The 26608-nt window shown below is 39.7% G+C and overlaps 1 protein-coding gene across 7 annotated transcripts in view; it reads left to right on the top strand.

Annotated features, from left to right (window-relative positions):
- Positions 1-26608, top strand: part of src (v-src avian sarcoma (Schmidt-Ruppin A-2) viral oncogene homolog) — a 409402-nt gene that overhangs the window by 375242 nt on the left and 7552 nt on the right. For 6 of the 7 annotated variants that reach the window (XM_060937380.1, XM_060937373.1, XM_060937377.1 and 3 more), the window contains 8 exons: positions 574-673; positions 11106-11204; positions 13196-13299; positions 15076-15117; positions 15922-16071; positions 16560-16718; positions 22876-23055; positions 23977-24053. In XM_060937380.1, coding sequence (XP_060793363.1) covers positions 574-673; positions 11106-11204; positions 13196-13299; positions 15076-15117; positions 15922-16071; positions 16560-16718; positions 22876-23055; positions 23977-24053 — 911 coding nt within the window. The remainder of the gene's footprint in view (positions 1-573; positions 674-11105; positions 11205-13195; positions 13300-15075; positions 15118-15921; positions 16072-16559; positions 16719-22875; positions 23056-23976; positions 24054-26608) is intronic. The other variant, XM_060937381.1, reaches the window with a different exon arrangement.

Raw genomic sequence — 26608 nt, 5'->3', positions numbered from 1 at the left:
TTTCGACATTTGATATGTTGTCTATGTTCTTTTGTGAATACAATATCACTTTTTGAGATTTTGTAAATTATTGCATTCCGTTTTTATTTACAGTTTGTACTTTGTCCCAACTTTTTTGGAATCGGGGTTGTAAAATAAAAATAATAGAGAGACTCAAATAATGGTTTTACATATGATGAGAGAACAGCAAAGCTCGTAGCAGCCAAACGATTTCTACCTTTTGCTTCCTGGTGTAAACACGTCTCTCAGAATAAAGCGTTAGCTCCATGAAGTTGCGCTTCAGAGGGATTCAGAGATTCAGAAAAGTTGCTAAATTTTCTCTCTGTATTAATGCACATGATTAGCTCATCCTCATCATACTCGTAAGATGTTAGTTCCTGCTATTTAGTCTTGTAAATGGGACTAAAATAGGACTAGGCAAGCACATTTCACTTGTATGATGGCCTGGCTACTGAATTTTTGTCCACCGCTATAAAATGTTCCTAAAATGGGTTTCATTAAGTTAATGGAAACTGATTTATTATTATTATTATTATTATTATTATTTATTTATGTTTTTTGGTCTTTCTATAGGTGGCGTGACTACATTTGTGGCGTTGTATGACTATGAATCACGCACTGCCTCTGATCTGTCATTTAGGAAAGGAGAACGGCTTCAGATAGTCAACAACACGTAAGAAAGCACGCGTGTACACACACACACACACCCTCTTGCACAAACGCTGATGCATTCATTTCTTAGATACCACATTTTCCTCTAGTAAGGAACACGCTGTACATGGTCATCATACTGAAACACATCGTACTCGCTCAGTCAAGTGTGTGCTTCTCTCTCTCTCTCTCTCTCTCTCTCTCTCTCTCTCTCTCTGGTTAGCCCCCCAACACACACACACACACACACACACACACACAGGTAACCATAGGAACAGGCTTCCCCTTTAAAGCCTGGAGATGTGCCGGAGATGGTGTTTTTGGTTTTGTTTACTTTTCCCCTACTTTTTTTTTTTTCCCTTCACTGCACTCCTTTTTTGGGGTTTTCTGCTAACAGCTGCACATTTTTTCCTCTGCTTTACCCTCTAGAAGTAAAAGGGCATTTGCTCACTCACTGTTATTGCAGTGATCACTTCCAGAGACAGCAGCAAATCTGTCTCAATTAGAAACAAGGCAATCAAATGAAAACCCCTTGTTCCATATGTACCGGGATGCAGCTATCACCAGAGATGGAGGTGGTGTTATCCTCTTATATTGTATTTATAGTTAGAAAGCAAAGGGATGTGACAAGGTCTCAAAATCACCATGAACATGATCTTTTGCATAAATATGATTTTTAAAAAATTCCATAAATTGAGCCAAGGACGTGGTTTATAGAAACTTCAACACCAGAACTGTTGTACTGTTATCTTTTGTGTACAGACCAGTATATTGGGGGGTTTTTTTGTTTGTTTTTTTATATAATTTATGCTGATTTCCTTTTTATCTCCTTATTACATATCAACGAACCCTGATGAGATGGCTGCATCCTTTAAACAGGTTGTGTGACCTGGTCAGTCGAAGACCGTCAGCACTGTGGTATCTCTCTCTACTCATTGGCTCTATGGCTTTGCTCTAATCCCTGCTTATGTCTGTCTGTCTGTCTCTTTTTTTTTTTTTTTTAAATCACAAACCTTTTTCACACCACCTTCCTCCATATCTCCTCTCATGTGCGGACCCTGTTTAAAACAGGAGGAAGCTGAACTGCAGGTAGGTAAATACCGCTCTCGCTTTTACTTCTTGCTTGATTCATGTGTGTCTTTTCGACATCAGTGTCATTTTGCTCGACTGTTTTAGCAAAGATAGTTTTACAACCCCGATTCCAAAAAAGTTGGACAAAGTACAAATTGTAAATAAAAATGAAATGCAATAATTTCCAAATCTCAAAAACTGATATTGTATTCATAATAGAACATGGACAACATATCAAATGTCGAAAGTGAGACATTTTGAAATTTCCTGCCAAATATTGGCTCATTTGAAATTTCATGACAGCAACACATCTCAAAAAAGTTGGGACAGGGGCAATAAGAGGCTGGAAAAGTTAAAGGTACAAAAAAGGAACAGCTGGAGGACCAAATTGCAACTCATTAGGTCAATTGGCAATAGGTCATTAACATGACTGGGTATAAAAAGAGCATCTTGGAGTGGCAGCGGCTCTCAGAAGTAAAGATGGGAAGAGGATCACCAATCCCCCTAATTCTGCGCCGACAAATAGTGGAGCAATATCAGAAAGGAGTTCGACAGTGTAAAATTGCAAAGAGTTTGAACGTATCATCATCTACAGTGCATAATATCATCAAAAGATTCAGAGAATCTGGAAGAGTCTCTGTGCGTAAGGGTCAAGGCTGGAAAACCATACTGGGTGCCCGTGATCTTCGGGCCCTTAGACGGCACTGCATCACATACAGGCATGCTTCTGTACTGGAAATCACAAAATGGGCTCAGGAATATTTCCAGAGAACATTTATCTGTGAACACAATTCACCGTGCCATCCGCCGTTGCCAGCTAAAACTCAAAGAAGAAGCCGTATCTAAACATGATCCAGAAGCGCAGACGTCTTCTCTGGGCCAAGGCTCATTTAAAATGGACTGTGGCAAAGTGGAAAACTGTTCTGTGGTCAGACGAATCAAAATCTGAAGTTCTTTATGGAAATCAGGGACGCCGTGTCATTCGGACTAAAGAGGAGAAGGACGACCCAAGTTGTTATCAGCGCTCAGTTCAGAAGCCTGCATCTCTGATGGTATGGGGTTGCATTAGTGCGTGTGGCATGGGCAGCTTACACATCTGGAAAGACACCATCAATGCTGAAAGGTATATCCAGGTTCTAGAGCAACATGTGCTCCCATCCAGACGACGTCTCTTTCAGGGAAGACCTTGCATTTTCCAACATGACAATGCCAAACCACATACTGCATCAATTACAGCATCATGGCTGCATAGAAGAAGGATCCGGGTACTGAACTGGCCAGCCTGCAGTCCAGATCTTTCACCCATAGAAAACATTTGGCGCATCATAAAATGGAAGATACGACAAAAAAGACCTAAGACAGTTGAGCAGCTAGAATCCTACATTAGACAAGAACGGGTTAAGATTCCTATCCCTAAACTTGAGCAACTTGTCTCCTCAGTCCCCAGACGTTTACAGACTGTTGTAAAGAGAAAAGGGGATGTCTCACAGTGGTAAACATGGCCTTGTCCCAACTTTTTTGAGATGTGTTGTTGTCATGAAATTTAAAATCACCTAATTTTTCTCTTTAAATGATACATTTTCTCAGTTTAAACATTTGATATGTCATCTATGTTCTATTCTGAATAAAATATAGAATTTTGAAACTTCCACATCATTGCATTCCGTTTTTATTTACAATTTGTAAATAAATCCATAAATAAATTTGTAAATCCAACTTTTTTGGAATCGGGGTTGTACAAGTTTTACACTTTCAGAGAAAATGAGTGCGTGGGAAAAGTTGTAGCTTCAGCTGTGGCCGAGTTTTGGAAAACAGCCAAAGGAAGATGACCATAATTTTGGTTCTGACACCACAACACTGAGTGAATATATTTCACCAAAATGTATCATAAGGATCCATAAGAATCGACAAATATGGTGGTAAAACCAGTCAGTGGATTAAGAGATTGAAACCTGTCCAAAAGCTTGCTGTGATTTTCCTCACACAGTGAACGATTGAGTTGTTAGATCACTACGTTACATAACGAAATGGACATAAAGTCTGATCAATTCAGTTTGTGATCAGAGACCAGCTGCCTTAAACTAACCATCTACAATGTTTCTACACTGTAATTGAAATGGAAGCTAAATTTAAATGCAGTTTTCTAACTTTTCACATTTGGGTGACTGGCTACGTTTGTTCTAGACCCCCACAAGTACACTAATCAGCCATCACATCATGACCACGGACAGGAGAAGTGAATAACATTGATTGATTATCTCATTACAATGGCACCTGTCAAGGGGTGGGATATATCCGGCAGCAAGAGAACAGTCAGTTCTTGAAGTTGATGTGTTGGAAGCAGGAAAAATGGGCAAGTGGAAGGATCTGGATGACTTTGACAAGGGCCAGAGCGTGCTGACTAGATGACTGGGTCTGAGTATCTCCAAAATGGCACATCTTGTGGGATGTTCCCGGTATGCAGTGGTTAGTACCTACCAATCCCACGGAAGAGTTACTATAGCACAAACTGAATTTGGCCCTTGTCAAAGTCACTCAAATCCTTACGTTTGCCCAGTTTTCCTGCTAACAACACGTCAACTTCAAGAACTGACTGTTCTCTTGCTGCCTGATATATCCCACCCCTTAATAGGTGCCACTGTAAAGAGATAATCAAATGCAGGGGCGATTTCTCAGAGACAACAAGGGAAGCCGAGCTTCCCCTAAAATTCTCTCCCCAAACTGCGGCGTCTACGACGTTGAATTCTCATTAAAACAATAACTTGCATAACATAATATATGCCCAAGATTGTATTTATGTTCATAACTATCCTGTAACTTATTTGAGTGATGTCTGACAAACTTGTAGTTCGCTATGAGAATCACCTTTGCTGCCAGGCTGTAACCTTTCTTATTTCAATGGGCTCTATGGACTGGCAGCAGTGTTGCCAGATTGGGCGGTTTTAAGGGCATTTTGGCAGGTTTTGAACATATTTTGGGATGGAAAACGTCAGCAGTATCTGGCAACACTGACTGGCAGCCGGGTATCCGTTGCAGTCTACGAGACAGCTCTGAACAGCCAATTTTGGCTAGTTGTTATTGGTTAAAATCAACAAAATCGTCACTTCCAGGGAAGCCGGGCTTCTCTGGGACTAAACGAGACAGTGGGAGGGACAAGAAGCCGGGCTGATAAAGGATTATTGGAGGTGGTGTTTGCAAGACATGAAGAGGGGGCAGTCGCTGTACTTCGGCGAGGAACACGGAAGCATGATCATTCAGTCCCTAGTGGATGTTGAGAAAGTGTAGTCGTGTGCCAAAGTGCTGTCCGAATTTCTTTTCATATAAACGTTTCTTCTCATTGATGTCTCTGTACATTACTCTGTAAATAAATGTAAATATTACTCGTTGTGCTCCGTTAACTTTCATCCATTCTATCAGTTTGATCATTCGTGAATTCACTTGTTTATTTCATTTGTAGTTCAATCTGGTTGTAGGCTAGCTTGAGCCTTATTGGGATCTGCAGTGCTAGCTGCTAACAGAAATTGGTGAAGTCTCTGGAAAGCACAACCAGCTGGTATGACAGGGTCACAGACCATTTTCTGGAAAAGGAGCGGAGGGCAGAATTTGTGTATAAATAGTGTTCATGTTCATGAATCTGAAGTGTGTATATTGTTCAGTAATGTTAAGAGAATGGTGGGCTCTGTGTTATCGGTTATACCTGGGTATAATATTCAAGGTTCTGTGTGTTGCATACCCTACCTGGTTATGAATTTCCAGACTGTGTTGCAGAAGATGTTCAAGGATGTGTTGCACAGCTGGGTGTTGTGTTAAAGACTCTGTGTTGCATATCAGGGTATGATGTTCAAGGCTCTTCGTTGAATAGCCAGTGATTTTTGGATGTTTGATATTTTTGATTAAGGATATGAGGCACTAGCCTGCCAAGCCAGACTATAACATGAAATGTACAAGCAAAAATACTTTCTACCACTAGGTAGGATTGTTTAGTTCACTATGCTAATGGAGCACACCTTTCTATGCTTTGATATCCGGCCTACAGGTTTTACGATGAATGCGTAAAATGGGCTTCCCCTGTTTTAAAAACCAGCAGCCGCCACTGGTGTGTAGAGGTGCTATTAGAAAGAGTTTTATACCAATCTGTGCCAATGTATTTCTCTCAAAACATGGCCTTCTGATGAAGTCAGTAACTTGTTACCTCCGCCAAGGAGGTTATGGGTTGTTTTGCAATCAGGGTACAAAGTTTGTGTCACAGGGGTCCAAAATTCAAATTGATTCAAACTGGTTCTTGTACCAGTTTTTAAGTGAAGGACAAGTTAAAGAACAGATAGGCATGTGTAATAGTTTGTATTATAACAAGATTAAGTGTAGCTTTAAGCAGGGCTGGGAGAAACAAATGAAGTGATTCTCGGAGAGGACATTTTTTTTGACAATTCAGAATCCACTACTTCCATAGTGCTTTTAAATATAAGGCTGTAAGCTTTGTGTTAGTTGTGCTTAGTGAGTGGGAGTTGGACAAGCTAACTTTGTCAACAGTGGAGACTTCTGTTTACCATGGGTGTGTAGCAGGGGCAATTTCTCAGAGACAACAAGGGAAGCCGAGCTTCCCCTAAAATTCCCTCCCCAAACTGCGGCGTCTATGACATTGAATTCTCATTAAAACAATAACTTGCATAACATCTGCCTTAACATAATATATGATGTTCAAGGCTCTTTGTTGAATAGCCAGTGATTTTTGGATGTTTGATATTTTTGATTAAGGATATGAGGCACTAGCCTGGCAAGCCAGACTATAACATGAAATGTACAAGCAAAAATACTTTCTGCCACTAGGTAGGGTTGTCTAGTTCACTATGCTAATGGGGCACACCTTTCTATGCTTTGATATCTGGCCTACAGGTTTTACGATGAATGCGTAAAATGGGCTTCCCCTGTTTTAAAAACCAGCAGCCGCCACTGATCAAATGTTATTCACTTCACCTGTCAGTGATTTAAATGTTATGACTGATCCGTGCATATTACAGCATACTGTTGTCTGTGCAAAACTGGACCAGAAGCTGCTGCCATCTTCCTTCCCATTAAATCAATAGCTTCAGGGTGCAGGTTTTCCTTTCTCTTCATTTCTTCATTCACAGTCCCCCCCCCCCGCTCTTCTTTTTCCAGCATGTTTTTAATCCACCATTCAGATTGGGATCAGTCATGTTCTTACACTGCTGTCTTATCAAGAGACTGTTTTAGTAACACGAACAACTCATGAAACTTGCATTGTGACCAACACGCCACAACGTTTGTTGCCTGTTATCAATCGGGCACTAACAGACGTCTTGTAATGAGTTTTAAGAATGTGGGAGATTGCTCATAGACTTTGGGAGGTTGTGGTGTTGAGTCAGCAGCTTTGTGTGAGGTGTAAATGCCAGCGTTATTGCTCCAGCCAGGGGAGGCTGAGACTAAATCAGGAACTTCCCCATTTATGAGGCCTTTTTTTTTTCCCTTTTCTTTTTTGACTCTGTGAGGATGTTAATAATTCACAGCTTCAAAGACACCGGAGAGTAAAATCAAGGTTGCGATGGAAACAAACACAATTGTTTACAGGTTTCACAATTTCATCGGTCACTTTTTAAGATCAAGCCACTATGTTCACATGCACAAAATGTTCTGAAATATTTTTTGCCCTTATTCTGAAAAAGGTAATATTCTTACTAACCTGTTTAGACAGCTAATTAAAATGAATATTCCACATTCCAATATTAATATTCCTGTTTACATGCAGCTGTGTGTACTCTGATTGTCCAGTTGGTTTGTGTACGACGTACAGAGCGGAGTGTAAACAGACGAGAGAGGGGTCGTGTGTCAACTCTGTAAATACCCCAATTGAAACACATATTCTGAATGCGCTGGATATGTTTACAAAGAATGAATGTCAAACCTGAATAATATCAGCAACTCTCACAATCAGAAAATGCTAAATTCAGAATAAGGCCAAATTTGGAATATCTACAAGGAATATACTGTTTATATACCAAATTCCAAATATTCAGAATAGTAGGGGAATGGTAGTGTCCATGTAAACGGAACATACCGTTTTTATACGACCCGTATCAAATTACAAATATTCTGAATAGTAGCAGAATGTTGGTGTCCATGTAAACGGAATATACTGTTTATACGACCCATACCAAATTACAAATATTCGGAATAGTAGCGGAATGGTACCATCTGTGTAAATGGAACATACTGTTTATATGACCTGTATCAAATTACAAATATTCGGAATAGTAGCGGAATGTTGACGTTCATGTAAATGGAACATACTGTTTATATGGCCTGTATCAAATTCCAAATATTCGGAATAGTAACAGAATGTTGGCGTCCATGTAAACGGAACATACTGTTTATACGACCCATATCAAGTTCCAAATATTTGGAATACTAACGGAATGGTACCATCTGTGTAAATGGAACATACCATTTATATGACCTGTATCAAATTCCAAATTTCTGGAATAGTAGCATCCATGTAAACGGAACATGCTGTTTATACGACCCGTATCAAATTCCAAATATTCGGAATGGTAGCAGCATGTTGGCGTCCATGTAAACGGAACATACTGTTTATACGAGCCTTATCAAATTCGGAATAGTAGCAGAATGGTACCGTTCGTGTAAACGGAACATACTGTTTATATGACCCGTATCAAATTCCAAATATTCGGAATAGTAGGGGAATGGTAGTGTCCATGTAAACGTACTGATTGTGCATCCATCTAATGTCAAATTAATATTTGTATAATTATTAATTCAAATCATTTTTGTAGTCTGTTCGTTTTCACGGTATTTTATTAAAACCTCAAGGTATAGAACACACTGCAATTTGCAAATGATCGATCTCATCTCATTATCTCTAGCTGCTTTATCCTGTTCTACAGGGTCGTAGGCAAGCTGGAGCCTATCCCAGCTGACTATGGGTGAAAGGCGGGGTACACCCTGGACAAGTCGCCAGGTCATCACAGGGCTGATACATAGACAGAGACAACCATTCACACTCACATTCACACCTACGGTCAATTTAGAGTCACCAGTTAACCTAACCTGCATGTCTTTGGACTGTGGGGGAAACCGGAGCACCCGGAGGAAACCCACGCGGACACGGGGAGAACATGCAAACTCCGCACAGAAAGGCCCTCGCCGGCCACGGGGCTTGAACCCGGACCTTCTTGCTGTGAGGCGACAGCGCTAACCACTACACTACCGTGTTGCCCCAATGATCGATTCATTTTTTTAATTTATTTTTGTAGTTGTGTCATGGAACAGTCATGAAACAAGTTAGTTCCTGTTATCACTTACTTTAGATAGAAGATATAAACTGTCATTCACTCATCAGGCTTTCTTATAAGATTATCAGGCAGAAAATTGCAGCTTGTCTTGAGACCTAGAAGCCACAAAGCCCTGTAACTGTCAGTCCTTCCACAAATACTCAACACTGCCTCATAGAAAACCTCACCATTTCATTTAAACACATTTACATACTTTTTCATCAGTTTGTGTGGATCTCATGGCCTTACATGTCCCTCTGAATTAGCTATTATTAGTCAAATGCATATGAAAGAGTGCATTTAATTATATAAACCTGTGATTTGACTTCAACAACATCTGACCAAGTAGCATGGAGAATATACACCGATCAGCCATCACATTATGACCACTGACCGGTGAAGTGAGTAACACTGATTATCTCATTACAATGGCACCTGTTAAGAGGTGGGATATATTAAAGAGCAACCCTGTGTCCAAAATCACTCCCTACTCACTATATAGGGCACTATATAGCGTGGACGCCATTTTGTAGTGCTGTCCGAAACGATAGTGAAAATTATTCCACCCTATATAGTGCACTCAAAGTATCCCACAATGCATCACGAAAAGTACTGTACGACCGATGGTCACTAACCAAGCAATATATCCCATTATGCACTGCAGTCATGCTGAAAGAAATCAAATTAAAAGTCTCAAATTTGATTTAATAAAAGGCAAGGGCAAAGAAGAAAGTATTCAGCATTGATTTAAAAGAACTGAAAGATGCAGGTACTTTGTATTTATTAATGTGGGAAATAGGCTCAGTATAATATGTATTCATCACAAAAATATATATGTTATTTACCAGCTGGGAGGTCCATATTGTGAAATACCGTGACCGAGGTCTTGAAAGTACTGACCGAGGCCCTCTGGGCCAAGGCCAAGGTCACGGTATTTCACCATACGGACCGACCGTAAGCTGGTAAATGATATATTTATTTTTTCTTTACCAAATTCTAACAGAAAACAGGAGCGCCTGAAAAGGAAAGCTGAGGCGAGCCGCCATTTTGAATCCTCATTCATGGCTGTAATGCAAATGGCTTCCTCCTCAGTATACAAGTGCACTTCCATGGCAGGAAAAAAAACTACATTTTGCCACCTATGTAGTCCCCTATTTATACAAAATTGAATCATTCAGGATTCAGCCATGTTTTTGCTCAGCGTTAGCAAGTTAGAGGTTTTTATCTTTCTCCTGAAATGTTTTATTTTATTTCTTCTTCCTCAGGGTAGTAAAACTCGCTTTCGCTGTGAAGACTGTCGTTATCGCTATCCATGCTGTAAAATGAATGCTATTCTCCTGAGAAATGCTGGCAAAAATTTATAAGATTTTTGATAATCTTATAAATAAATCTTATAAAAAAGATAAATCTTGACAAAAAAAATCTACTATGTTTTTTGTTGTGAACGAGCGAGTCGCCAGAGGTCTGTAACTGGGGTCCGTATCGTAGGATACGGACCAGCTCGCCAGCCAATCGGAGCGCAAGATTTGATGGAAACCACACCACGAAAAAAATAAATGTATTTATTTATTATTTTGAAAACCCACCAGCCGACTGATCTGGCACGTTTTAATTGTGCGACAGTAATGACGTAAATAACGGCGCGACGGAGTAGTGTCCGAAAGTGTTTTTTCATTTTACCAATGAACTCGCTATATAGACCTCTATTTAGTAATTCCCTATATAGTGAGTAGGGAGTAGTGAATGAGTGAGCGATTTTGGACACAGGGCAGGAGAACAGTCAGTTCTTAAAGTTGATGTGTTGGAAGCCGGAAAAATGGGCAAGCATAAGGATCTGAGTGACTTTGACTAGGGACAAATTGTGATGACTAGCCATAATGTTATGGCTGATCGGTGTGTATTTTATATTTTTATAACCACCTAATTATTGTATTTCAATACTTTTTAGGCTATGTTGAAACGAGTGCCACTTTTTTTTTTCAATTAATTTTACAAACAATGTGGTCTCATGATTTCAGATTCATATGAATTGCCACAAATGAACTCTTTTACACACTATGTTCATGTGTCTTTCAGGGAAGGAGACTGGTGGCTAGCCCGCTCGCTGACCACAGGACAACACGGATACATCCCCAGCAACTACGTCGCTCCGTCTGACTCCATCCAGGCTGAAGAGTAACCCGTTTCTTTTTTTCTTTCTCTGCTTCTTTCCTTCTCTTCTCTCCCTACATAGTGCTCCCTTACTTTTTATTTTTGATAGTTATTTTCTGCCTTTTTATTTACTTCATTTTTTTCTAGTTTTATTGATTGCTGCTTTTAGACTTTATTCAGAGAAGTGTTTTTGTTTACTTTCAGTAACAGCAGTGTCTTTATCATCCTTTAGCATGCTCGCCTGATTTTTCATGAGTGGCTTTCTAGCACCCTTCCCCCCCTCCCCCCCCCCATCACCAACTGAGAAGTTCTCAAGTACACTGATTGTATATATATACACACACACACACACACACACACGCACACGTCTGAGGCTACTTCCTTTTCACAATAACCTGTAATTCTTCTTCCTCGTGCTTCCTCCAGATACGCTTCACATAAATATGGAGGCGGTCTGAGCCATAACACGCAGCACCTTCTTTAAATTAAGTCAGTCAAGCTAATTTCTGGCTGTGTAGCACATGTGCGATAACCATAGACAAGAATTTTATGTATTTTACTGAGGAAAAAAACAGGAAGGCTGACTACTGGAAGCCAAAGGGAAGTTACATCAATACTGTTGTTGTACAGTCGCAAATTTTCTACTATAGCTACAATACTTTTACAATTCTGCCAAACAGAAGGGTCTTGAATCACCTTGAGGGGGTTTATTTTGCAATAATAATCGGCTCGCTGTACACAGCTTATTACACGGCTACTTACTAAAGAAATCCGATAATTTGAACCAAAATATTGCTTTAAAAAGGATTTTATTGCTTCTGCTAATGTCGTGGTCCATAGCAATGGTCTGTGATGCAGAAATAACTGACCAATCAGAATTGAGTATTCAAATGAGCAACGTATTAAAGAAAATTATTATACATACAGGACACTTTTCCATGGAATAAAAACATGTATTCTATTCCCTTCTAGTGGGTTTATTGATAATATTGTATGCTATCATATCATATCGCTTATCCTCCATGTATTACACCACTCTACCCAATGGAGAATGAGCATGCAATATTGTTACAATATTGCACGTTGTCGAGACAACACGACATCACACGTCAGAGCTCATGCGAATATCCAGTGACAAAACTTTTCTGCTGCGCATGTGCACAATCATTTCTTTGTCGGACGGGAAAGAGGGAATACGAGGCTAATCCAGTGCTAGGTTTAAGCACTAAATAAATAAATTGGAAAAATGAAACTAAAGACACGCTGAACAACCGAAAGGTGATCAAAACTTCATTATATATTCTTCACGCATATTTACAAGAGAAAAACATACCAATGGACATCGAAAAACTGGAAAAGGAACACATCGGAGATGTAAAACTTCCACGCTAGCGAGTGACTGTGAAAGTTAGTAAACACACATGGCTGTGAGGTTTGCTTTGTTAAAAACGGAAGATTTTGAGAGAATTTTGGTTGCCAGGTCGCTCTGTTGTGTGTAGCTGTCAATTTTGATTTTAAAAGTAATTAAGTAAATTACACAGGGAAGAAAATAATATTCTGCTTGACTGCGGAAGCACTGGCCTCCGCCAACACTACACCGGCTAGAAGGTAACTGGGCTGTCGCACTAACAGCACCAAGTCGCAAATAAGCTCGTGTTGGCCTTTGCTAACGCTACTGCTGAATGCTACGCTGGCTAGAAGGTAACTGGAGTGCCGCACTAACAGCATCAAGTCGCGGGTAAGCTCGCATTGGCCTTCGAGAATGTGTATGTATAATAATAATATTGGCTGGCTTTTTTCGTGGTCTATCAGATGTATTCCATTCAGCTAGCATGATACCGAACTCCTCTTCAAATCGTTTGGTATCATGCTAGCTGAATGGAATATGTCTGATATACTACTCATAGCCAGACAATATTATTTAACTAGTCAAGACCTTCTGACCAATCAGACTTGAGAATTCAGCAGCACTGTTTTATAAACCGCCACCATCTAAATTGCCTCCATCTTTGCAGGTGGTTCTTTGGTAAAATTACCCGTAGAGACTCTGAACGGTTGCTGTTGAGTCATGAGAACAGATGGGGAACTTTCCTGGTCCGAGAGAGTGAGACCACCAAAGGTGAGTGGTCAGGTATTATCATGAAAAATACAATATAAATAGAAGAAAATACTGTACACAGAAAAGTGCTTTCCATCCTATTGATTTGTTTCACTTTACGGATTGATTTCTTTCTGGATTGCTCACGTTCAACCAACAAGGTGATGCTAGTCATTTATTTATTTGAACTCGATGCCACACAGAACACAGATTTAAACACCATTCCTGTTACTTCCTGCACCCTGTACAGCAACTGACCTCATTAAAGATCCATGTATGTGGGTGTGCACGGTTGAGCTTTCTGTGTGATTGAGTTTGACGAGGTGGGAGGTATGTGGGGGATACCCATGGTGAAGAAAAGAGGCAGTGTTTACAGGAACTGACACAAAGTAGGTCATCATCCTGCTGTCAGCATTCATCAGCAGATGTTATACTCTCAATGGACACCTGAGCAATTGCACCCATGCATTTGTTGAACACCTCATTCCAGATTTATTCCCCTTTTGCTGCTTTAAACTTCGCTCTTCTTGCACTAGATTTCGGGCGTGGCTTTGGGGATTTGTTTTCATTCATTTCAACTACAAAAGCATTAGTGAGATCAGGCACCGATGTTGTGTGACGAGGAGGAGGCTCCAGTTCATCCCAAAGATGTTCAGTAAAGTCAGGACCTTTCAGTCCAACCTTAACACATGTCTTCATGGAGCTTTATGCACAGGTGCACGGTCATGCTGGAACAGGTTTGACTCCCTTGGTTCCAGTGACAGGAAATGTAAATTATACAGCAAAGACATTCTCTAGAATTGTGTCGTTCCAGCTAAATGGGTGTGAAGATCAGGTGGGTGTCCACGCACTTTTGGCTGTATAGTGCATCTCTGATGATTAATACTGTACCATTGAAGAAAGTGTGTGTACATATTCAATTCAAGTTCATTTACTTCCACAGAACTTTTAACAATGGACTATGTCACAGGAATCTGGATATAGATTTAAATTTGTTCCTAGTAAGCCGGAGGAGACGGCAGCAAGGAAAAAGTCCCTAAACGGTCATGAGGAGGAAACTTGAAGAGGAACCAGACTCAAAAGAGAGCCCATGCTTGTGTCAATGACCCCAGATATTACAATGATGAGTCGTTAACCATCCACAGCTGCAAACTGTAGAGTCATGAGCATCAGGGCCTATTTTGATTTCATTTGAGTTTTACTTTGTCTATAATTTCAAAGTGAAGTCATTCACTGTTCGGTGATTGGGACTTGAGTGACGTGCAGTATTTAAGTTATCCAAGTAAGAACATGTCTGTTCATCTTTCAGGTACCTGTGTGATACCATCATACATGTCAACCTATACGGAATGTCCGTATTTTATACGGATTTGATTCAATAAACGTAGTATACGGGCGTATAAATAAAGTTATACGGATTCTTTAAAAAAAACTTCAATATTTATTTAGAGCTATAATCAATTCCCACGATGATAAAAGAGCGCATAACATTTACAAACGTACTGTACACCACAGACAGCCAGTAAAGAGTCTTATGAAATCGCGTGTTATCTTGTGGTAGCGAGACTTCGTTCCACTTTTGATCATGCGCACACCGCATTGCGAGAATCCCGCCAACCGGGAAGTCATAGACATATAAACACAGACGCCGCCTTCTGCGTAGAATCATACGTCATCCTTGCCGCCATATTGGATGTGGCAAAGTGGAGATTCTTCAACCGTCTCTGGTATAGCGTCTAGACAGTAGCCGAGAATAAAGATGCCTCATTCATGTGCTGCATTTAACTTTACCAACAGGTTTACCGTCCAAACGAGATCACATGGGATTACCTTTCACAGGTGAGACTGGAAAAATACTTTTCATTGTATTTGGTCATTATAACGTAATTTTACAAACAGATTTTTCTGACTTTGTGGCGAACATGAAGTCTCGCGCATAATAGCCGCTCGGTGAAACCTGTCTCCAAACAACGAAGTATTTCCTTCGTAACTACGCTGATAACACTGTGTTTTTGTCAAACGTTGGAGCTTTGTATTCATTCTGAAGGTTTATTGTTATTAATATTGAATAAAAAGTAACTGGGATATATCATTGTTAATTATCATTCAGATTTTAGGTAAATTATTTTAATTTGCATCTTATACGGATTTTATAAGGTAAATACGGATTTTGGAGGTTGATTATACAGGTTTGATTGACCAAAGGTTGACATGTATGTACCATCCACAACAATCTCTCAGCAAACACAGAGAGAGGGAGATATGCAGAGTCTAATTATGGACTCCAGCAGGACTAGCCATGACCGCGTAACTAAAAGCAAGGGCCAGATATTTGAATGCCTGTAATATATGGATTTTATTTGGTTAATTTGCAGTGGACGGATTTGTATGGTCATGTGACCACAGTTCCCTGGAATTACGCACATTAAACAGACGATGGTAGAGAGAAGACAGAAATCGAAAAGATTAAAATCAGAAGATGAGGAAAAAAATACATGCTATAGTGCGCACATGAACGTCAATGTTGTTGGAACACTGCCCCCTAGTGACTTCCCTTCAGAGATGCATGATGTTGTATTGTCTAGTTTGGAGTTTGTTGTGTTTAGCACTATTTTAACACACTGTTCTGCACCAATCCTCCAGGTGCCTACTGTCTGTCTGTCCTGGACTATGACAACGTTAAAGGGATGAACGTGAAGCATTATAAAATCCGGAAACTGGACAGCGGTGGCTTTTACATTACCTCTCGTACGCAGTTTAATAACCTTCAGCAGCTGGTCAACCACTACCGCAGTGAGTCACTAGCTTGATTAGCTCTCAGAACATGACTGTGTGTGTAAAGCATAGCAAGAGCAATGAACGCCAGAGTGAAATGCGCTACAGCCATGAAACACAACACGCAGATGGTATACACATCTGTATACACACCTAGATCCTGTTGTGACCTCCAAGTCATAGTATTTTTGAATATATTCAAGATTACATGAATCAGTCATTAAATGCTAGTTGCAAAGAGTAACAATTAACAAATATATCTGTCAAACACCCCAGTTAAATCTCTAGAAGTAAATGCATTGCTATAGATGTGGTGAGATTTGCTGACTTCAAACAAGTTTTTTCTTCTTACACAAATTCAATTCAAAATATAAAAATAATCAAGGAATAGTTAAGCATTAAAAACAATGACTGCTTATTTCTCCCAGTCATTCTCTCTCTCTCTCTCTCTCTCTCTCTCTCTCTCTCTCTCTCTCTTGCTCGCACGCTTTTGTCCTCCATCTCAGAGCATGCTGATGGTTTGTGCCACTGCCTGACCGATGTGTGTCCAGTTCTGAAGCCGCCACAGACTCAGGGTTTGGCTCGGGATGCCTGGGAAATCCCCCGTGACTCTCTACGTCTAGACGTGAAACTGGGACAGGGCTGTTTTGGAGAGGTCTGGATGGGTAAGAACAACCAACATCTGACTGTGATGAATTTCCAGGTAGCTTTTAATCACGGGTTTAAGAGCACAGGTTTATATTTACTACACGTACAAAATTGTATCACCTTCCTAATTATGCTAAATGAGTTCTTGTTAAATTAACTTAATTAAATTAGTTATTACTGCCCAGGAAATGGCTACTGTGATTGGGTTGCGTCATCTTCCACTTCTGTTGATTTGGTTTTTGATTCAATTTTGATTCTTGCAGTGCATTTAAAAAAAGTTGCCAAGTTACCACTTTGTAATGTTCCCATTCCTTCTCGCAACACTTAAAAGATGTTTAAGGACTGAAGACACCAAGTGATGAATTGTTTCAGGTGTTTTGTCCCGTTCTTTCTCCAAACAGGTCTTAAAGTGTGCAACAGTACCGGGTTGTCACTGTCACTTTTCATTTCAAAATTCTCCACACGTTCTCTATTGGGGACAGTGAGGACAGGCACCCTCTTCTTCCACAGCCATGCCTTTGTAATGTGTGCAGAATGTGGCTTTGTATTGTCTTGTTGAAATCTCCCTGGAAAAGATGTCGTCTTGAAGACCACATATGTTGTTCCAAAATGTCAATGTACTTTTCTGTATTAATGCGCCATCACAGAAGTGTAAGTTACCTTTGCAAAGGGCACTGACAAACCCCATACCATGACAGACCTTGGCTTTTGGACTTGTTCCTGGTAACAGTCTGGATGGTCCTTCTTTTGTCTTTGGTCCAGAGCACATGGTGTCCATTTCTTCCAATAAAGACTCGGAATGCTGATTTGTCTTACCACAATACACATTTCCACTGTGTGATGGTCCATCACAGATGCCTCCGAGCCCAGAGAAGTTGATGGTGCTTCTGGACACAGTTAACCTAAGGTTTCTTTTTTGCACAGTTTCAGTGTTTTCCCCAGAAAAAAATTAAAGCCCTAAATTCTGGCCTGATAATACACAGACAATTGAGTGCCAATGGTGTGAAAGCAAGCGCCAAAGGTGCGAAGTGAAACTAGGGGGGTCCGGGGGCATGCTCCCCCGGAAAATTTTTTGAAAATAGATGCTCTCGGGTGCATTTTCAGGGTCTCTGAGAGGTTTTAGATATATGATTATAGGATCGATTTTACCAGTGTTTCAATGATTTCTGACCTAAATAGTATTAATGTATACACATTTGAAATTTCACCTTAAAGTTCAACATGCAAGTTAAACTGTTTTGTTATAGATTACTGAGGTATACGATAGATTGAAAATCTACGGGGATCCCTTAATTACCTATGATCAAGTAGTGTTGTAACAAAAATGTGCATGAAAATATGAACAGTGGTTTGCTCCATCTTCTGCAATCCAATGAGAATCGATCATCATGACCACCTGTTGATCACAAAGCGATCTGAACCTAAGAACTGCCACCTTAAAATAAGTTGCTGTATTGCTATAACTGTAATGATTTAGAATGTTTCGTATGCAATTACCATAATATATGTAGAACTAAGATGCACTGAAAAGAAAAGTAAGGCAACTGCATATTATAAAGTTTAAATTTTGGCACTTTATTAAATGGACTAGATTAAGGCAAGGCAAGTTTATTTATATAGCACATTTCATACACAGTGGCAGTTCAATGTGCTTTACAGAAGTAAAAGCAAAACAGTAAACAATAGAAAATAAAATTACATAAAATAAATGGGGAAGAAAATTAATAAGAATTAAACAATAGTAGAAATAAAATAATAAAATGAGATAAAAGTTCAATTAAAAAAAAAACAGCAGAGTAAAATAGAATAAAAGTTAAGTAAAATTTAAAACATGGAGAGACTGTAAAAGTAAAGAGTTTAAAACATGTAGAGATGGCAATATTAATAATTTAGCAGAAAGCATCTGAGAACAGCTTGGTCTTTTAGTCTAGATTTGAAGCTGCCAACAGCAGGAGCATTTTTGATGTCCTCTGGCAGTTGGTTCCATAGCTGTACTGCATAGTAGCTAAAAGCTGCTTCACCACCCTGTTTTAACAAAAGGTTTTAACAGTAAATTTTTCTGCTGCGATCTGGTGGATCTGATTGGGTTAGGCCGCTGTAACATATCAGAGAGGTAATTGGGCCCTGTACCATTTAGAGATTTGTACACCAGCAGCAATGCTTTAAAGTCAATTCTGTAGCTGACTGGAAGCCAGTGAAGGGACCTTAGAATTGGAGTAATGTGCTCTGTTCTTTTTGTTCGTGTGAGAACCCTAGCTGCTGCATTTTGAAACAGCTGAAGTCGTTTGATGGTCTTTTTTGGCAGGCCTGTGAAAAGGCCATTGCAGTAGTCAACCCTACTAGAGATGAAGGCATGTATAAGTTTTTCCAGATCATTTTTTGACATAAGTCCTCTTAGTTTGGAAATGTTTTTTAGGTGATAAAATGCCGTTTTAGTGATTGCTTTCATGTGCCTGTCAAAGTTTAGCTTGCTGTCAATGAAAACACAAAGATTTTTAACCATTTCTTTTGTTTTAATCCCCTTTGTGTCAAGAATAGTGGTAATCCTGAGTCTTTCATATTTTTTTCCAAATAGAATTACTTCTGTTTTATCTGTGTTCAGCTGAAGAAAATTTTGTGACATCCAGTTGTTGATTTGGTCGATACACTGGTAGAGACATTCAAGGGGGGCATAATCATTAGGTGATGGAGCAAAATAAATTTGCGTATCATCTGCATAGCAGTGATATAAAATTGAATTGTTCTTGATAATTTGCCCAAGTGGGAGCATATAAAGATTGAATAGTAATGGTCCAAGAATCGACCCCTGGGGGACACCACAGGTCAAGGACATTGACGCTGAGGTACAATTTCCCATGGTAACAAAGAAGCTTCTATCTTTTTAAGTATGATTTTAACCAATTGATAACTTTACCAGTCAACCCAACCCAGTGTTCAAGTCGATATAGCAGTATGTTGTGATCAACAGTATCAAAAGCTGCACTGAGGTCCAGTAATACCAGGACCGATGTTTTGCCTGCATCAGTATTAAGACGTATGTCATTTATAACTTTAATCAGTGCTGTTTCAGTGCTATGATTGGCACGAAATCCTGATTGAAAGTTATCAAAACAGCTGTTTGATATCAAGAAGGCAGTTAATTGATTGAAGACAATTTTTTCAAGGATTTTCCCGATGAATGGTAGATTTGATATTGGCCTGTAGTTATTTAATCATCCAGATTATTCTTTTTAAGTAGGGGCTTTACAACGGCTTTTTTCAAGGACACAGGAACAATGCCAGTCTCTAGGGATGTATTTATGATTTGAAGCACATCTGTAATTATAAGATGTAGAACAGACTTAAAAAAGTTGGTGGGCAGAATGTCCAATTCAGATGTTGAGGAACTGAGATTTTGTACAGTTTTTTCAAGAGTCTCATAATCAATTAAACAAAATTCTGACATTGTGTTGAAGTTATCTGTCTGTGTCCCTGGTGATTGCAGTTTTTCAATTATTTGCAACTGAGATATATTATGACCAATATTATGTCGTATTTTATCAATTTTACCTTTAAAGAAGGATGCAAACTCATTGCATTTATTAACTGAGAGAAGTTCAGGTGCTAATTGTGGTGGGGGATTTGTTAGCTTCTCTACTGTTGAAAATAGCACACGGGCATTGTTCATATTCCTGTTGATGATGTTGGAGAAGAAAGACTGTCTTGCTTTACGAATTTCATAATGATATTTACAAAGCATCTCTTTATGGATTTGATAATGGATGTGAAGTTTAGTTTTGCGCCATTTTCTTTCAGTCTTTCTACATTCTCTCTTTAACAGTTTAACAGCTGGATATTGCTTCCATGGTGCTTTCTGCTTATCATTGACTCTTTTGATTTTGAATGGAGCAATATCATCCATACTTTGGGTCATATTTAAATTAAAAATTTCCAATAAATCATCTACAGAGTCTGACATTTTGGTTGAGATCTGAGAGAGAGCTTGCTCAAAGAGAACACGTGTTGTCGTTTATGACTCTCCTACCCATAGTCATTGAGCTGTTCTGAATGTGAGGGGACATAGAAACATCAGAGAAAAAACAGAAATGATCAGATAAGGCCAGGTCAACAACAGTAGTAGAAACAGTAAGACCCTTTGTGATGACGAGGTCAAGGGTATGACCACGAGAGTGGGTCGGCCCCTGTACATGTTGTACAAGGTTGAAGTTGTCAATAAGTGCAAGTAGTTCATTGGCATAGGTGTTTTCAGGATTATCTACATGCAAGTTAAAATCCCCAGATATAATAAGACAGTCAAACTCTAAGCAAATGACTGACAACAGTTCACCAAACTCTTCCAGAAAAACTTTGGCTGAATGTCTCGGAGGCCTATAAATAGTTAATAATAATATGTTAGGAGAGCATGTAACAATTGCACATAAGTGTTCAAAGGATGTAAAATCACCAAGTGAGGATTGTTTACATTGAAAAGAGAATTTGAATATATTTGCGATCCCTCCACCTTTCCCCTGTCGGGTAACATTCATAAAATTAAAATTTGGGGGAGTTGCTTCAATAAGGGTGGTAGCACTATTTGCTTGATCCAGCCAAGTTTCAGTTAGAAGCTTTCAAACATAAGATTAAAACATATATTTAAAGGAAAAGAAAACTTAATTTCTACAGTTTAAGTTTGCAGGAAGATGATGTACTTTTAAACACATTTCATGAAGGGAATTTGCTTATAAGTGTCAAATGTAGCATAATTGCGAATAATAATGATGAGCGTATTTGGCAGTGTGAGGTCACTGTGAGCCTTTAACAAAAGAATAATCCGGAGCTGCCTTTTGTTAAATGGATCCCAGTGACATCACACTGCCAAAAATGCTTATGATTATTATTTGAAATTATGCTGTATTTAACACATTTGGACAACTTCACTTCGTGAGAGTGTTTATAAGTAGATAATCTTTCTGCAAACCCAAACTAATGAATTAAGTTTTCTACTCCTTTAAAGCAGATTAATTCTCCTTGGCTTTTGCTTGGCCCAGTGTTGGACAACCCTCTCATAGTCCATCTCGCTGTCATCCATGCTGATGTGGATTAATTTGTCCAGCGAGTCTTCTCCTAGCTTATTAAAATCAGTCGGCTTTGTCCGTCTGGTGGGGGACAACATCGGCAGCCAATGAGATCGTTTATAATGAATCGGAAAATTCCGGGATGTCTCACGGTTCCTTTCGATGTTTTTATTGGACGGTTTGAACACGTGATCTTGACATAGCCAACATATTAGTTTGTTTACATCATACCATGCGCCGTTTACATCATACCACGTGCCGTCTGAGGGATCGGAGATCACGGGTATTCAGCTTAGGCTTGAGCCCTTGCCCTTAATGCACCAAAATTCCTCCAGATTCCTTCAATCAGTTTATGATAATATGCACCATAGAGGGTGAAAAATCCAAATCCCTTCGTATCTTTCTTTGAGGATCATTGTTTTGAAACATTTCAATAATTTGTTGAGAAACTGGAGATCCTCGGCCCATCTTTGCTCCTCAAACACTAGGCCTTTCCTGGATACTGATTTGTGTACCATGTCATGATTACAATCACCTGTTGACGTCACCTCTTTCAAATCACATCATTATTTAATTGTTTTATCTTGCTACTAGCCCTAAATTGCCCCATCAGGATTTTTTTTTGGAATGTGTTGCAGGAATGGATGTACAGTATATTAACAAATGAAATGAAGTTGACCAACAAAACAGGAAATATCCTGTGTTCATTCTGTCTGCAATGAAATACAAGTCAAAGTACATTTAGAAATCACTGCTTTCTTTTTTTTATTTGGATTTTTCCTACCGTCCCAACTTTTTCTGATTTGGGGTTGTCCAAACATGAATATTTGCTCACACAAGCACCATTGTGCATCATCGGAATTAAGCTTCCATGTAAATATAACCATTTATAAATCATATCTTTTAGTTCTTATGAGCTATGCATACACACATCTATTGTGAAAGCCCTAATGAGTTATTCCAAAAATACTGTATGGCTAACTAGCATCTTTTACTTATAATGTCAAGGTGCCATCACATGTTTTAACTGAGATTCTTGTATGTTTGTGTATTATGGAATAGCTCCTTATTCAACTTGTCAGGTCATAGCTGAGTAAATAAGCTCTACGTGTCTGATTAGGTACCTGGAATGGGACTACGCGAGTGGCCATTAAGACCCTGAAGCCAGGCACCATGTCTCCAGAAGCCTTCTTGCAGGAAGCTCAGGTCATGAAGAAACTACGACATGAGAAGTTGGTGCAGCTCTACGCTGTGGTGTCTGAAGAGCCCATTTATATCGTCACGGAGTATATGAACCAAGGTAAGGGTGTTTTCTCAGCTTTCCACAATCATGATGATGATGACGACAACACAAAATGCATAGCACTGTTATTCTTGCACACACCATTCTTTTTCTTTTGTTTCCTATGAATTAATAGGTGCTACATAGACAGACGTAATGTAAACACGCACCCAATTGGACCACACCCACCAAAAATCTGACATGTTAAAGTGCATATCACGGGTAAATTCAGGAGCAAGATCAATGTAATTCTCCTATTTTATATTAAACTTTGGTCAAATATCTGTAACATTCTGCATTCTCTGCAATTTTTTTACCTTGCGCAATAGCAGAAAAATTCAGTTGAAATCAAGCCATTTGAGGCGAATTGGTCCGCCTCTGAAAAAACTTGGCATTTGAATTTCCCGGCAAACACTGATTTTTGTGACGTCATCTGTGGGACGCCTCCTTCTGAATCCTACATCAGCGTTGGTTTGTTTCTGAGAAAACGACCTGGTAAATTTCTTCAACGTTATCGCGTAATTATTAAAATGGTTAACAGGTGTATCGTAGGAGGGTGTAGCAACACCAATCATGATGGGATTAGTACTCATCGTTTTCCAAAAGACCGGACAATGAGAGAGAAATGGGAGCACTTGGTCTACACAGGCTGTGCACTGAAACCGTGCAAAGCTCGCGCAGCCTGCTGGCGCTTCCGCAGATAACGTCACGAATCTGGCTCCAGACTCCCTTGGGATTTTTCCAGACGCGTTGTGTTATTTAATTTTTTTCAGCTGTAGACAGATGGCCTTGTGCAAAATTACCCTTCTGGATGAGTGTGTAAAGGGACATACTTTCATATAAAAAAAACAACAACACGAAATCGGTCCAGGATATGCACTTTAAAATGTGTTTGTATGGTGTATAAAACCTGTCATTTTCTGATTTCTCCACACACAGGTAGCCTGCTTGACTTCTTGAAAGGTGAGATGGGGAAGATGTTGCGGTTACCTCAGCTTGTAGACATGGCCTCACAGGTGACCGAATCCCAAATACACAACCAGTCAATCGATCACTTTTGGTACCAAACTCGTGTAAATTCAAGTGACTGTACTAGCTACCAATAAATAGCTAAATTGCAGCATGGAGTAAGAAAACAGACTAGAGTTAACAGGGCCGATGTGGGACTGATTTTCAGCCCAGGAATGTTATCTAATGCATGACCTATGACCCTGACCCATGCATGTGGCCCCTAGATGCAGCTCACATGCTCACTTGAGATGTCCACAGTCCCAAATCCACAGCTTAAACTCTCTTTAACTATTGATTTTCAAAAATATTGCTCAGAAGGCACCAAGTACAACACATAAATATTCTTGGGTTTCACTTGACGTCACATCCGCCTCATTAGTTATTCAAAACTTTAGCTGGTGGTCTACCAAAGCTCGGTTGACAAAGCGTTTGTACGGAGAAGGTGCATTGCTCGCATAAAAAATGCCTTACGCTTGCGTTGTTTTTGGTTGTTTGAATCGATCAAACCGTGAAACTGATGCAAGTTTCTTCAGGGTTCTCCGTGAACTAATAAAAAAGGGTGAACAAACAGGATTTCACAAAAAGATGTCGAGAAAGGTGGCTTCTGAACCTCTCACTGAAATTGAAGGGCGCCGAGTCGAAGCATGCTCGAGTTTGCAGTGATCACTTTGTAAAAGGTTTGTATCTCCCTCACAGGGAGTGTTTTCCAAGTACTTTTCTTGCTATGTGTTGCTATTTTACGGTCCTTTTTTTTTTTTTTGTCACGAAGCGCTAAAGTCCCCAGCTGTTTCTTTGTTTCCTCCTCACAAAGTCCATATGCATGAAGGTCGCGACAAAATTCTTACCCAGCCGTACAGTTACAATGCGCCGTGATCACTTCTCCGTCTTGTTTAACTAAGATCCGGGTCTTTAAAGGGGTTTCTGATGATCTTTGTGAATGATTTACCTGAGGGATAAGGGCCAACACAAGTGAAAATCAAGCAAACTGTTCTTTGTTTACACATACACAGGCAAAAACAATACAGGATTCATTCGGCAGCGACTTGATAGCGAGGTCCTTTACCCAGCCACATACAAAAAAGTCGTAAGCCTCCATACTCTTCCACGCTTTCATCTGTTTTGCGGTGTAGAAGGACGTCTGCAACACCAGATAGTTTGAGATGTCGGGGAACTCGACTGAAGGGTAGTTTTCGAGATCATATGACAAATCCTTCTTTCCCAGACTGTCGGGGTCGATTCCATTGCACATAGCAATCTTCTGAATATATCTAAAGCCAGCAGTGGCTTCTAGATTACGAGCGTACTCTGATAAGTTACCGCTAGTTGTTTGTACTACGGCAGCCGTTTTGGTTTGCTTGACCACCAGCTGTTTTACCGGAAGTGAAATCGCTAAGAAAAGTCACGTGACTGAAACCCAAGAATATGCAAACAAAAACATAAATGAATACATATAAGTTTACAAATAGTTTAAATAGTGAACAATGAATGAACTCAGCTGATGAATGTCAAGTTAAAATTGAAAAGTTTCTGTATGTACAACCCCGATTCCAAAAAAGTTGGGACAAAGTACAAATTGTAAATAAAAACAGAATGCAATGATGTGGAAGTTTCAAAATTCCATATTTTATTCAGAATAGAACATAGATGACATATCAAATGTTTAAACTGAGAAAATGTATCATTTAAAGAGAAAAATTAGGTGAATTTAAATTTCATGACAACAACACATATCTCAAAAAAGTTGGGACAAGGCCATGTTTACCACTGTGAGACATCCCCTTTTCTCTTTACAACAGTCTGTAAACGTCTGGGGACTGAGGAGACAAGTTGCTCAAGTTTAGGGATAGGAATGTTAACCCATTCTTGTCTAATGTAGGATTCTAGTTGCTCAACTGTCTTGGGTCTTTTTTGTCGTATCTTCCATTTTATGATGCGCCAAATGTTTTCTATGGGCGAAAGATCTGGACTGCAGGCTGGCCAGTTCAGTACCCGGACCCTTCTTCTACGCAGCCATGATGCTGTAATTGATGCAGTATGTGGTTTGGCATTGTCATGTTGGAAAATGCAAGGTCTTCCCTGAAAGAGACGTCGTCTGGATGGGAGCATATGTTGCTCTAGAACCTGGATATACCTTTCAGCATTGATGGTGTCTTTCCAGATGTGTAAGCTGCCCATGCCACACGCACTAATGCAACCCCATACCATCAGAGATGCAGGCTTCTGAACTGAGCGCTGATAACAACTTGGGTCGTCCTTCTCCTCTTTAGCCCGAATGACACGGCGCCCCTGATTTCCATAAAGAACTTCAAATTTTGATTCGTCTGACCACGGAACAGTTTTCCACTTTGCCACAGTCCATTTTAAATAAGCCTTGGCCCAGAGAAGATGTCTGCGCTTCTGGATCATGTTTAGATACGGCTTCTTCTTTGAACTATAGAGTTTTAGCTGGCAACGGCGGATGGCACGGTGAATTGTGTTCACAGATAATGTTCTCTGGAAATATTCCTGAGCCCATTTTGTGATTTCCAATACAGAAGCATGCCTGTATGTGATGCAGTGC

This window comes from Neoarius graeffei, chromosome 13 (genome assembly GCF_027579695.1).
Source record: "Neoarius graeffei isolate fNeoGra1 chromosome 13, fNeoGra1.pri, whole genome shotgun sequence".
Classification (NCBI taxonomy): domain Eukaryota; kingdom Metazoa; phylum Chordata; class Actinopteri; order Siluriformes; family Ariidae; genus Neoarius; species Neoarius graeffei.
This window is presented reverse-complemented; position numbering and strand designations above follow the sequence as displayed.